Raw genomic sequence first — 13,671 nt, 5'->3', positions numbered from 1 at the left:
AGATAAATATATGGAGCCACCCTGCTCAGGACTTGGTACACAGTATGGCTCAAAGAACATCAGTTGGACACCAATCTATACCTTGTTTAAGATCTTAATAGATCCTGTTCCCCGAGGAGTATGGAGAAGTGCACCAATTTACTGTCTTGGCATTTCCCATCAGGTCCCCTGAAGAACTATGCCTCTCACACATTTTCAGAAGCACTTTATTGAGTGCCTACTCTATGCCTGGCGCCAGGCTGGGGGTGCTGAGAGGAATCAAACCCAACCCTTGCCATCCATGATTATGCATCAGCCACCCTTCCATTCCAGAATCCCCCCAGGAGGGAAAGACAAGTCCCTGGATGGTCAGGAATTGGTGTGCTCCTGGATCCAGGCCAGGTAGCTGGCCACGTCGGTGTACACACCTGGTTTGTAGCGGTCGCCACAACCGGAACCCCAGCTGACGATGCCTCGCAGAATGAGCTGGTGCTCTGCAGCCTCCTCCTCACACACTAGCGGGCCCCCGGAGTCACCCTGAGTCAGGGACACGTGGCTCAGCGCCCTTGGTCTGGAGTCTGGATTTGATGGGGTGGAGGAGGGCACCAAGCCAGCCCATGGGCTCACCTGGCAGGCGTCGGTGCCACCCTCGAGGAAGCCAGCGCAGAGCATGCCTGAAGTAAAAGAGACTCCGTGCACGTCCTGGGCGGAGCAGCGCTCAGAAGGGATGAGTGGCACCTGCGCTTCCTGCAGGAAGCTGGAATATTCCCCGGCCCCTGCGAACCAAGAGCGCCTTCCTCACACCCTTCGCGATCCTGCTCACTCCCCACTAACTGGCCTCTGTTGCAGCAAGCCCGTGAGGAAGAGTTGCTATTAAAACCATTTCATAGACAAGAAAACTGAGACCAGAGAGGAGCTGGGATTTGAATGGAAGGGGCGGAGCAGGAGTGCTTTGGAACCCCACTCCCACTTCCCACCCAATGTCTCCGAACAATATTTCCCAACTAGCCAACCGGCTGCCCCAGCGCGAGGCCAGCATCCTTGTAAGCCCTTGCATCACAGTACCAAGAAGTAACCAAAGGAAATTGTGATTCTCTCTGTACCCCTTAGGAGCCTTGGGGACCTCCCCTTCCCCCGCCCCAGCAGTGAAGCCCAGGCCCTGGCAGTAGCTGACTGCAGACACAAGGGCCCTGAAAATCTTCCCAACCCACCAGGTCAGCGCCACCTGTCCCTAGTGGTACCAAAGCTGAGAATTTCTCTTGCCTACCCCGGTGGCCAGAGGTGTCCCTGCCGCCCCTAGCCAGCCGTTCTGCCTACCCTCAAACTGGTAGCCCCAGCCTGCCACCTCACAGAGGGCGGCCTCGGCCTCATCTGGGCGGGCAGCGCTGCTTGGCAGGCACACCGGCTGAACGAAAGGCGACGGGAGCGCGCAGTGGCCGTCCTCTCTTTCCTGCAGGCGCAGCAGGGCTAACCCAGGCGAGGAGGAGGGTGAGACCCAGACGCTGGGACTTCGAGCCCTCCCCCACCCTTTCCCCTGGTCGCCGAGGGGGCGCTCCCGCCCCCGCACCCAGGTCGTGCTGGTAGGTGATGGGCGAGAAGGCCTCGTGCAGGCGGTAGGCGCGCACGGCCAGAGTCTGGCACTGCTCACAGCTCTGGTTATGGCGGTCCTGGCCGAGCACCACCGTCAGCTCCTCCGGCGGGGGCCTGCGGGCGGAGGGGATGCGGGGGAAAGCGAGCTCAGAGCCGGCCACAGGCCTCCTGCCCCCGAGTCCCTTGCTGGGTTTCAGCTTCCTCCTAGGGCGCTGGGGAAGAGTGAGAGGGAGGTAGGGCATGGGTTCGGGTGTTGCACGGAAGCTGGGCTCGGAAGAGCGAGGAGCTAGGGTCCCGGGCAGGGCGCCAGACGCGGCGGGACTCGCCGGTTCTGCAGGCAGTGCGCCGCTGTCAGCACCCAGCAGGAGGCGATGAGGTTGCCCGCGCAGAAATTGTGGCGCCAGTACAACGCGGCGATGTAGGGGTGCGCCCCGGGCAGGGCCACCAGTCCCCCAACCACGCGGCTCAGCGAGGACAGCCGTTTCCGGAGCCGTTGTCCGCAGCTGGGACTCGGCAGGGGAGTGGGCTGCTCCGGCGTCGTCGCGCCCAAGGCTGTGGGAGGAGCCCAGGCTGAGTGCTGGGAGACCCACCAAGGGCTGGAAGGTAGCTCGCCGCCCGCCCTCTGACTTCCCGCCACTTCCCAACTACCTGGGGTCGGGGGCTGAGGCTTCTGCAGTGCTGAAAGCGAGGGCAGGGGAAAATCCGGGTGCTCAGAGGGGACCTGGGTTGGAGGCAGGAACTGAGGAGCCTCTAGGACTGGAGGTTCGCAACGTGCCAGGCGGCAATATTCCCAGCTCAGCCGGTCGCCGCTCCACACGAAGCACCACGGGCGGGTGTCGTTGTCCGGATTCCTGTAACCACCGGAGGGGCGCTGTTAAAGGGTAAGGAGCGCCAGAGGGCCCTGGGGCCGAGGGGGATGCCCCGCCCGCCCCACCCAGCGCACCTGCAGAAGGCATGGTCGCCCAGTCCCCAGTTCAGCGCTTGCTCTGCAGTCACGTTCCGGTAGGTGGCCTCTGAGGCCCACGGCTGACACCGGGCGCCCGACAGCGCAGTCTCGGCTGTGCCGCGGTAGTCAAACCCGTGGCCGTCGTAGCATCGCGCCTCAGTGTCTGGGGAGAGAGGCGGCTCCTTGCAGCCAGGAACTGGTGTGGTTTCCCACTGCCCTCTCAGCCACTTTCCCCACTCTCCGGAGTCCCTCTCCCGGAGTCCTTCTTACCTGGGGAGGGAGCTTCTGATTCCTCCAAGATCCCTACTCACCTACGTCGCAGAAGCGTCCTGCGTATCCTGCCCGGCAACGGCACAGGCGGTGGCCCTCCGCCTCTAGGCAGCTGCCTCCATTGAGGCACGGGTTGGTGTGGCAGACTGGGAGATGGAGCACATTGAAGCACCTCTGGGCCCGAAGACCTCACAGAAAATTCCCCTTTCTTTAGGCACCCCGACTGGTTGCCTAACAGCTTTTCCTCCAGACCTCTGCCTTCCTCCTCTCAGGCCAATTCCTGACCCATCCACTCACCCTGGCTGGCCAGCGGCTTGCAGTGGGCATCAGGACCCTTACACTGGCACTCGGCCACACCCGCCGGTTCAAGCCTACGCCATGTTTCTTTCTCATGGAAGAACTGAAGAAGCTGAGACTCAAAGCATTTCTCTGGGGACAAATGGGAGAGGGCAGTGGTCTCAAGAGAGGCCAGGATCATGCCAAGTCTCTGGGGATCCAGAGACCTCTTCAGTGGGCCCAGGACTGCCCCTGTTTTTCCCAACAGCCCCTCACATGGCTTCACCATCTCCTTACCTCTCTGGCAGTGCTTCCCAGTGAAGTGTTCTGGACAGATGCAGTGTGGGCCTTTTGGCGTGTTCACACAGGTCCCTCCATTCTGACAGGGGCTGTGTTTGCTGCAGTGGTCTGAGAGATGGATACAGTGGAAGGAAGAGTGGGGAGCCTGAGTCAGACAGCCTGGGTCATGGGAGATAAGTCCCTACCCAAACCTGCTTGTCCTATGACCTTGGCACTCCAAGTTTCCATGCCTTAGTTTACCCACCTGCAAAATGAGGCTACCTTCTCCTAGAACTTCTCCCTCTGGAGGAAGGGAAGGGTCTGGATGGGCCCAGAATACCAGGTGGGTAAGAACTGATGATACCCAGTAGAGTAGTGGGAAGGAGAGGGCCCTGAGCTACCCCAAAGGCTGTGTGTAGTACCTTTCACTTTCTTGGGCTCCAGGCAGTATGCCCATTGCTGGTCCTGCTCAAAGTTGGGACTGGTAGCACACCTGTAGAAAAAGATGAAGCTTCCCTGCTCTGCCCAGGGGACTGGCCCACCCTTCCCTCTCAGAGCCCCCTTTCTCCAAGCAGTGTTCCTTGGGCAGATGGATGGGCAGAATCCATCTCCCACAGGTCCCTGCTCCAATCCCTTCTGGGTAGTCTTACCAGGGCTGGGGGCCAGGCCGGCCCTTGCGGATGCATGTGTGGTACAGTTGCCGGTTGTACTGGAAGGGGAAGTAGCAGGGCTCCCCAGTGACAGTGAGAACTGCAAAGATAACACATTCCCTGATGATGTTTCCCATGCTCCCCACACCCTGCTCAGGTGCTACCCCTCAGGGCCTGGTTGGAAAACAGACCCTTGAAAAGATTGTTATGCCTTCAAGAGGTTCAGTTCTGCCAAATTGAACTTAAGATGTTCCCTTCTGCACTCAGACAGCTGGAGTGGGCTCCTGACCCCACCACCTGCTAATTGTGTGACCTTGGGCAAATCTGTAGCCCCCAGGCCTAGAAGAGTGTTTGCCACAAAGTAGCCACTTAATAAATACGTGTTGAATGTAGAAGTCACTTGACCACTCTGAGCCTTAGTTTCCTCATCTGTGAAATGACAACAATAATAGTATAGTTGACCCTTAAAAATCTAAGTTTGAACTACACGGGTCCACTTATGTGTGGGTTTTTTTTTTTCGATAAATACAGTACTCTAAATGTATTTTCCTTATGATTTTTTATTAACATTTTCTTTTCTCTAGCTTACTCTATTACAAGAATACAATATACTGTATAATACAGTTAACATACAAAATATGTGTTAATCAACTATTTATGTTGTTGGTAAAGCTTCCCATCAGTAGTCTACAGTAGGCTATTAGTAGTTAAGTTGTGGGGAGTGTTTGTTTGTTTATTATAGGGAGAGCACACATGAGCACTGAAGAGGGGTAAAGGAAGAAAGAGGGAATCGTGGCTCAATCTCACAACCCTGGGATCATGACCTGAGCTGAAATCAAGAGTTGGACGCTCAACCGACTAAGCCACCCAGGAGCCTCTAAAGACTTTTATTTTTAAGCAATCTCTACACACAACATGGGGTTCTAACTCACAACCCCAAGATCAATAGTTACATGCTTCACTGACTGAGCCAGCCAGGTGCCTCTAAAAATCACTTTAAATGATGCAGGTATATTTGTACAGGAAAGTGTTCAAGGAGCGCCTGGGAGGCTCAGTCGGTTAAGGATCAACTTCTGATTGTGGCTCAGGTCATGATCTCAGAGTTTGTGAGATTGAGTCTTGCCTCCAGGCTCTGTGCTGCCAGCACATAGCCTGCTTGGGATTCTCGCTCTCTGCCCCTCCCCCACTCATGCTTTTTTTTCTCTCTCTCTCTCTCTCTCAAAATAAACTTAAAAAAAAAAAAAAGTATTCATAATTTTAAATGAAGAAGAGCAGTTAAAAATGGCATGTCAAGGGGCCCCTGGCTGGCTCAGTCAGTAGAGCATGCGACTCTTAATCCCAGGGTTGAAAGTTCAAGCCCCATGTTGGTCATAGAGATTACTTAAAAATAAGATCTTGAAAACAAAACAAACCCAAAAAACCAGCATGTCAAATGTGGTCCTATTTTTGTACAAATATATTTACATATACATCAAAAAGAAATTTAGAAGGACATGCTCCAAAGTTTGTAGGAGTGGTTTTTAGAAGATAGCGGATTATGGAAGAATTTTTTCTTCTTTTGCATTTCTGTAATTTCTAAAGTTTTTACAATAAAAATGTTGCTAGTAGCTATTATTATTTTTAAAAACAGTATAGTATAGCCACTCTGTTTGCTGCCTTCTTGCTAAACTGTATTGGTAATCCCTAAACCAATTCTCACGGTGCTTTTATGGTCATTCATGGATGTGCATGGAGTGGTGAAAAATGTGAGGTCCTGAAGCACAAATTCCCAGCTAAGGTGAAACAAGGTAATGCTCTGCTTCTTGTTTCAGCTTTTCTCCTGTAACCACGTGTCCTTTTCACAGTCTATTCAGAGCCACATTTTTGAAATTTTGTGCTTCTGGTAGATGATTTTACTGTTGAAAATGGACCCCAAATATGGTGCCGATGTTCCTAAGTGCAAGCAGGCCATGATATATATTCTAGAGAACATTTATGTGTGAGAAAAGCTTCGTCCAGGCATGAGTTATAGCAGCAGTTATAGGCTGCTGGCCTATATATAGTTATATATATATATATATATATATATATATATATATATATATATATATAGTTATATATATATAGTTATATATATATAGTTATATATATATATAGTTATATATATATAGTTATATATATATATAGTTATATAGTTATATATATATAGTTATATATATATAGTTATATATATATAGTTATATATATAGTTATATATATATAGTTATATATATATATATATATAGTTATATATATATAGTTATATATATATATATATAGTTATATATATATAGTTATATATATATATATATATAGTTATATATATATAGTTATATATATAGTTATATATATATATATAGTTATATATATATAGTTATATATATATAGTTATATATATATAGTTATATATATATATATATATAGTTATAGTGCTGCTGGCTGACTTTATTATGAATGAAGGGACAACACAGTAAGTAAGATATCTTGAAACAGAATGACACATAAAATAAGCTTCTATGTTGACAGTTGACGAAAATGTTGTGACCAGAGCTCACAGGAACCTAACCTTAAATTTCCTTTAGGAGCAGTCATTCAGTATTTGCTAATTCAGTGTTCTCTGTGACTTTATAGAACATGACAACCATGAATGACAAGACTTGACTATCTACTTCAGAGGAGTATTGTGAGACCTAAATGAGATAATGTCTATCAAACACTTAGCACAGAGTCTGGCACATAGTATGTGCTCAATAAGCATTCTGTCGTTATGTCATATGTGCTGCTATTTTGTCGTTAAAGGCAAAGGCACAGCAGCACTCGCTGAAGGCCAAACCAGGAATAGGATTAAATGAGGAGAGACCCTTAAGATGTAAATGGGATAGATAGAGAGGAGGAAGACTTCAAGTAGGTGATTAGGCAAAGGCAGGGCACTTAGGTTGGCTCAGGAAAAAAGAGAGGAAAGCAGTTTGGCTGGGTGTGGAAAGATGAGGCAAGGAGGTAGAGGCAGGCAGTGTCAGGCGTGGGGCCCTAGTGCCATGCTGAGGGGCTGGGCCTGGCCTCACCACACAAGGCTTACCAGGACAGGGTCCATCTAGTTCACAATTTGAGGAAAATATTGAGTGCCTGGAAGAATGAAGGCAATGGGGAGCTGTTGCATGGTTTGAGGAGAGGGGAGATACAGACATCCCCCATCTAAAAGGGAACTTGATAAGTAAAAGCTAATATAGTTTAAGCATTCACCATGCAGTAGTCTGTGGGCTGAGTGCCTCACGTGGATTAACAACTCATTTCTCCTTCTCCACAACCCTAAGAGATTTACTATTACCACCCTCATTTTATGGGTGGAGAAAATGAAGCTTGGAGAGGTCAAGTCACTTGCCCAGAGTCACCTAGCACATAAGTGATGAAGCCAGGATTCAGAGGCATTTGGGCTTCAGAATCCTGCTCTTGTCCATAAGGGCCCTGGCCTCTGTGTGGCATGACTGATGCCTATGAGATGTACTGAGGGAAGGAGAAGAAGAAGAGAGGCTGGGGAAACTGAGGGAGACTGGAAGGCACTGGGCTGGGAACTCAGATATAGCCCAAGCCCTGCTCTCAAAGAGCACACAGTTCACCAATACTCTGGGTCCCCAGTGCCCATGGGAAAAAGACCTGACTCATAGTAGGCACTCTGGTCTGAATACTAGCCAAAGTAGGGACAAAGTGAAGGGTGTCCCGGATCCCTCCCCGTGTGCCAAGGGCCCCAAACTGACCATCTGCACACTCCCCACCATACTCATTCCCACTCAAGGGTCTTTTAGGAGGCACAGCCAGGATACTTACCTACTGTGTGCTCATCTGCTCTGTGCTTATGCTCCTTAGGGGCTTTCCAAGGTGGAGTCTACAGGGGAGAGAAAAAGGGAATTTTCCCAGAAAGTCAGAGCCTACCTCTGATCCCATGCCAGTCTTCAGCTTCCTCTCATATCTCAGAAATGCAGGAATTTTCTCAAAAGACCCAGACCCTTTGTTCCTCTTCCTATTGTCTCCTCAAGGTCCCCCTCCCCCAGAAATGAAGGCCGTGTCCTCATATCCACCAGCTCTAGCTGTCTCTCTTCCCTGCCCCCCCTCCCCCAGGCCCTATGGGTTACTCTTGCCTTTCCAAACAGGCCTTCTAGTCACCTGGACCAAAAAGTCATGAGCAGAGGCCAAGGCTGTAATAGGGACCCCCAGGGCCATCTCAGCACAATCCTCCTGGCTCCCACAGCTCTCACCAAAAGCGCTGACTCCAGGCTTCCCAGCAGGGACCCCAGGAACAGGAGAGCCCTCATGGCGTCTGTTAGTCTAGCTGCTTGCCCAGGAGTCCAGATCAATAGAATTGGTCAAAGGTCCTTGAGTCCTGGGAATTAGAGATTGGTCGAGCTGCCCTCTTGGGCCTGGTGGGGCATAGGCTGTTTGTGGAAAGTCAAGCAGAGCAGCTTCCTTGCTAGGCCCCCAAGGGCAGGGGAGTTGGAATTTGGTGACGGACTGACACAGTGTGGGAAGAAGGACCTATGTTTCAGGTTCTACTGGGAGGAAGTTAAGGAGGTCCAAGAGAAGCTTCCTACTAAAGGGATCTTAGAGTCCATGATGAGGTATATTCATTTTCTGTTGCTGCCTAAAATTAACCACAAACTTCATAGCTTAAAACAATACCCATTGGGGCACCAGGGGCTCTGTCAGTTGAGCATTCAGCCCTCGGTTTCGGCTCAGGTCATGATCTTACGGTTTGTGAGTTCAAGCCGTGTGTCAGGCTCTGTGCTGATGGTGCAGAGCCTGCTTGGAATTCTCTCTCTTTCCCTCACTGTCTACCCTCCTCCCCCCACTCTCTCTCTCAAAATAAATAAAAACTTTTAAAAAATAACCATTTATTTGCAAATCTGTAGCTCAAAATTCCAGCACTGTGTGACTGGGTTTTCTATTCAGGGTATCACACAACTGTGATCAAGGCTGAGTTCTCTGAAAGGTCTGGAGGAAAATCCATTTCCAAGCTCATTCAGGCCATTGGCAGAATTCAGTTCCTTGATTTGTAGGACTGAAGTCCCAGTTTCTTTGTAGGCTGTCAGCCAGGGGCCAGACTTAGCTCCTAGAAGCTGCTTGCATTTCTTGCCATGTGGTCCCCTCCATCTTCCAAGCCAGCAACAGAGACTCTCCCCCATGTTGACTCTCTCTCACACTTTGAATCTCTTTTGCCAGGAAGAATCCCATTCCATTTAAGGACTTACCTGATTAGGTCAGGCCCACCAATGATAATCTCATTTTAAGGTCTATTTATTTGGTACCTTACCTACATTTGCAGAATTCTTCTATAGAACATCCAGATTAGTGGTGGACTGAATAACTAGGAGAAGGTATGCATACACCATGGGTCCTGGGGGCCATCTTAGAATTCTACCTACTACAGAAAGTGGGCCAAGAAAGTAGATGATCCTATGAGAAAAATGCTAAACCAAGAGGTGCTAAAATGTGCAGTTGGAGCAAAAGTGTGGGAGATGGGATGGCATTAATATTTCTCCTGCCCCCAAACCATTTACCTTGATTCAGTGGTGACACCCTGCTTTTTCCTTTGGGAACCACTCCTCCTTCATCCTCTGGGTGAGTCTCTAGTGCTTCCAGTTCTACCTTCAGTTCTAGGCATGGGGGTGTGGCCTAGGTCTGGCCAATCAGAGCATGGTATCTCTAGACCATAGCCATTGGTTCAGGGATAAGCATATACACAAATTTGGCCAGAGTCAGCCTTGGGACTTTTGCCAGAACTTTGGGAAAAAAGATACTTTCTTCCCACTCATGTCACCAGGAATGCAAGCCGGGAGATGTTGATTTTGTACTGCTTGGGGAGACACTGCCTGAGAAGGAAACCTACACATAGGAAAAGTAGAACAAACAGGGAAGGAAGGATGGAGGGATGCTGTGGGAGTCAGCCTCCAAGATGTTCCCTATTGATGCTCATCTCCTGGATTTCATGCCTTAGTATAGTTTCTTCCCACATGAGTTAGAGTCAGAGCTGTTCTTTGTGTCCAATAGAATATGGCAGAAGTGATGGTTTTGCTCAGCCCAGGTAATAAAAAGGATTGCAGTTGCTCACTCTGGGGGAAGCCAGCTTACCATGTTGTGAGGACACTCAAGCAACCCTACAGAGAGGCCCATGTGGGGAGAAAGTAGTCTCCTGCCAACAACCAACACCAGTTTGAATGAGCCACTTTAGCCTGGGTGGCTCAGTCAGTTAAGTGTCCGACTTTGGCTCAGGTCATGATCTCAGGGTTTGTGAGTTAGAGCCCCACCTTGGGCTCTGTGCTGACAGCTAGGAGCCTGGAGACTGCTTCGCTTTCTGTGTCTCCCTCTCTCTCTCTGCCCCTCCCCCACGCATGCTCTGTCTGTCTCTCTCTCTCTCAAATGAATAAACATAAAAAAATTTTTTTTTGAATGGGCCACTTTGGAAGTGGATATTGCAGCCCCAAACAACATCTGGCATGCAACCTCATGGGAGGTCTCAAGCTAAAACTACACAGCCAAGTTGCTCCTGAATTTTTTTTTTTTTAAGGTATAATTGATTCTCGAACCTTGCGGGCAGTGAGAAATAATAATTGATTGGTTTTTTTTTAAGTTTATTTATTTATTTTTGAGAGACAGAGAGCACTAGCAGGGGAGGAGCAGAGGGAGAGAAGGAGAGAGAGAATCCCAAGCAGGCTCCATGCTGTTAGTGCAAAGCCCGACAGGGGGCTCAATCTCACTAAATGTGAGATCATGACCTGAGCCAAAATCAAGAGTTGGACACTTAACTGACTGAGCCACCCAGGTGCCCCAATAGTTGTTTAAGTTTTTTTTTTTTTAATGTTTATTTATTACTGAGAGAGAAGAGAGAGAGAGAGAGGTGGGGAGGGACAGAGAGAGAGGGAGACACAGAATCCGAGGCAAGCTCCAGGCTCTGAACTGTCAGCACAGAGCCTGATGTGGGGCTCGAACTCACCAACGGTGAGATCATGACCTGAGCTGAACTCGGACGCCTACCGACTGAGCCACCCAGGTGCCCCAAGTTTTTTTTTTTCTTTAATTTATTTTGAGAGATACAGAGAGACCCAGCAGGGGAGGGGAAGAGAGAGAGAGAGAAAAAGAGAGAGAGAGAGAGAGAGAGAGAGAGAATCCCAAGCAGGATCCATGTTACCAGCATGGAGACTGAAGCAGGACTCAAACCCACAAACCATGAGATCATTACCTGAGCCAAAACTGAGAGACACTTAATGGATGGAGCAACGCAGGTGCCCTAATTGTTGTTTTAAGCCGTAAGTTTTAGGGTGATTTGTTACCAGCATTTGATAATTAATATAGATGGATTGATTCCTAATAACTTACCCCATCCTTCAGCTGAGGTGGGAGTGGGCATGTGACCCATGTCTGGCCAATCAGAACACTGCCTCTCTCTGTCCTCGGTGATTTGTTCAAAAGGAACACCTGACCCCAATCAAATTGGTAAGAGGCAGCCCCAGGATTTTTGCTGGAATCTTTAAGACAGAGGCTTTCTCTTTCCATAGAAGTTGCCTCATTGGTAAGAAGTGAGCATGGAGCTGCTGGCAGCCAGCTTTAACACCTCAGAGAGAAAACCTGCCTGACAATAAAGACAACACAGATTAAAAACAGAGTCAGAATATGGGAAGGACAAATTTTGAGTGACACCATTACAGACCTGGGATCCAAAGACAAAGTCAGAACTACCACCTCTTCTCTTAAGTTACTTGAACCAATAAATTTCCCTATTTTGCCTAAGCCACTTTGAGTTGCAACCAGAAGTCCTAACTGATGCAAGAATTCATATATTGTTACCAGGAAGTTTCTAAAACAAAACAAAACAAAACAATACTTCCCATGATCACTCTGTAAGTCAGTAGCTTAAAGTAGGGAAATAATGACCTTAGAAGTAGGGACTGGAAAAACAAAACAGCAGTGAACCTGAATCAGGAAACTTTCAATTTCATCGAGGCCACTGACTCCCCAGTGTGACCTTTGGTCAGGGGCTCAGCCCCTATGAACCTTAATTGCCACACCTCTTTAGGGAGGTAGAGGCACTCATACTGTCTGGCCAGCTTGTTGAGATAGCTGAATGGGAATACATTTGAAAGGGTTGGGGCGCCTGGGTGGCTCAGTCGGTTGGGCGTCCGACTTCAGCTCAGGTCACGATCTCGCGGTCCGTGAGTTCAAGCCCCGCGTCGGGCTCCGGGCTGATGGCTCAGAGCCTGGAGCCTGTTTCCGATTCTGTGTCTCCCTCTCTTCTCTCTCTGCCCCTCCCCTGTTCATGCTCTGTCTCTCTCTGTCTCAAAAATAAATAAACGTTAAAAAAAAAAAAATTGAAAGGGTAGAGCCTGGCATACGGTAAGGGCTCAATCTACAGAAGTTTGTAAAGAAACTTTCCCATATGGACACACTCCCCCTTCTCAGCAATTTCTACACAACTGCCCCAGTTCTCCCTGTACACCTGGGTGTCTTCCATCAATTTTGCACTAGGGAAAAAAGGCACCATCTTCTTTCCCTGGCTTCTATCTTTCTACTGCTGGGGTGTGGGTCTATGGGATGAGAAATAGGAAGCCATAAAGTTCCTGCTCACAAATATCTGGATACACACACACAAAACCCCACTTCTCTCTAGCAGAGACTTGGGGCATAAATTTCAAGAGGTGACAGAACTGCCTCTTCAAAGACAAGTTTAGGGGTTCAGAAAGTACCTGGACTACCATCTTTCATTCCTTCTCAGTTGGTGGCACCATTTTTCTCCTATTCAGGTTGTCAGCATGGAACCTTTGTGCAAACGGAAGCCACTCCTTCCTCCAGACAAGTGCTATCTGGCAGAACTTTCTGTGATGATGGTAATATTCTCTGTGCTGTCCAATATAGTAGCCACGAGTCACATATGGCTATTGGATCTCCTCAAATGTCACACCTGAGACCATTCCCCCTCACTCTTTCGTATTTTGTCTTAATGTCTTTTTTCTTTTTTTAAGTTTTATTTATTTTTGAGAGAAAGAGCAAGTAGGGGAAGGGCAGACTCCCACACAGGCTCTGCACTGTCAGCATGAAGCCTGATGTGGGGCTCAAACCCATGAACCGTGAGATCATGAGCTAAACTGAAACCAAGAGTTGGACGCTTAACTGGCTGAGCCACCCAGGTGCCCGCGTCTCAACAGTCAATTACTCTCTGAGACCATCCTATTTATTTGATTACTTATAGGATTAACCTTTACCCCCCTTCTAGCACGTAAGCAGAGAGCTTGGCTATCTTGCTAATACCACTGTATTTCCCAGCACCTGGCTCAACGCCTAGCACAAAACGGGTGCTCTGTATTTTTGGATGAATGAATGGATAGGGATCAGAGAAGCCTAGCTGAATTCGGCTCTGCCTTACTCTCACTACTCTCTCAGTTTGGACAAGCCTCCGTTTTCTGGTGTGTAAAGCAGGAGTGGGATATCAGCCTCATTTTCTTCCTGGCCTTTGGCGTAGAGTCAGCCACTGGACTTCTGGCACTCCTGTTCCCCACCTGTATAATGGGTGTGAGTTCATCCAAACGTCTCGGGGTGGTAGCGCTGCCTTATAAGGCAGCAGAGGCCGAGGGCGGGCGAGGCCGTGTGGGTGGAGAGAAATCACAACATCCGGCTGCGGGG

At 49.0% G+C, this 13,671-nt stretch overlaps 1 protein-coding gene across 2 annotated transcripts; it reads right to left on the bottom strand.

Moving 5' to 3' along the window:
- Positions 1–211: 211 nt before the first annotated feature.
- F12 (coagulation factor XII) lies at positions 212–13,626 on the bottom strand. 2 transcript variants are annotated; one of them, XM_042945592.1, is made up of 16 exons: positions 13,548–13,626; positions 11,374–11,622; positions 8,259–8,383; positions 7,831–7,888; positions 3,991–4,090; positions 3,763–3,833; positions 3,359–3,469; positions 3,083–3,214; positions 2,827–2,931; positions 2,513–2,678; positions 2,218–2,420; positions 1,896–2,121; positions 1,547–1,683; positions 1,297–1,446; positions 607–755; positions 212–516 (listed from the first exon to the last, which is right to left on the bottom strand). In XM_042945592.1, the coding sequence occupies exons 3-16, from the start codon at positions 8,313–8,315 to the stop codon at positions 349–351; spliced, it is 1,833 nt and encodes a 610-aa protein (XP_042801526.1). In that variant the 5' UTR covers positions 8,316–8,383; positions 11,374–11,622; positions 13,548–13,626; the 3' UTR covers positions 212–348. The 2 variants fall into 2 exon arrangements, with proteins under 2 accessions (XP_042801526.1, XP_042801531.1); XM_042945597.1 differs by lacking the exons at positions 11,374–11,622; positions 13,548–13,626 and adding an exon at positions 9,558–9,818.
- Between the last annotated feature and the right edge of the window lie 45 nt (positions 13,627–13,671).

This window comes from Panthera leo, chromosome A1, assembly GCF_018350215.1.
Source record: "Panthera leo isolate Ple1 chromosome A1, P.leo_Ple1_pat1.1, whole genome shotgun sequence".
Classification (NCBI taxonomy): Eukaryota; Metazoa; Chordata; class Mammalia; order Carnivora; family Felidae; genus Panthera; species Panthera leo.
This window is presented reverse-complemented; position numbering and strand designations above follow the sequence as displayed.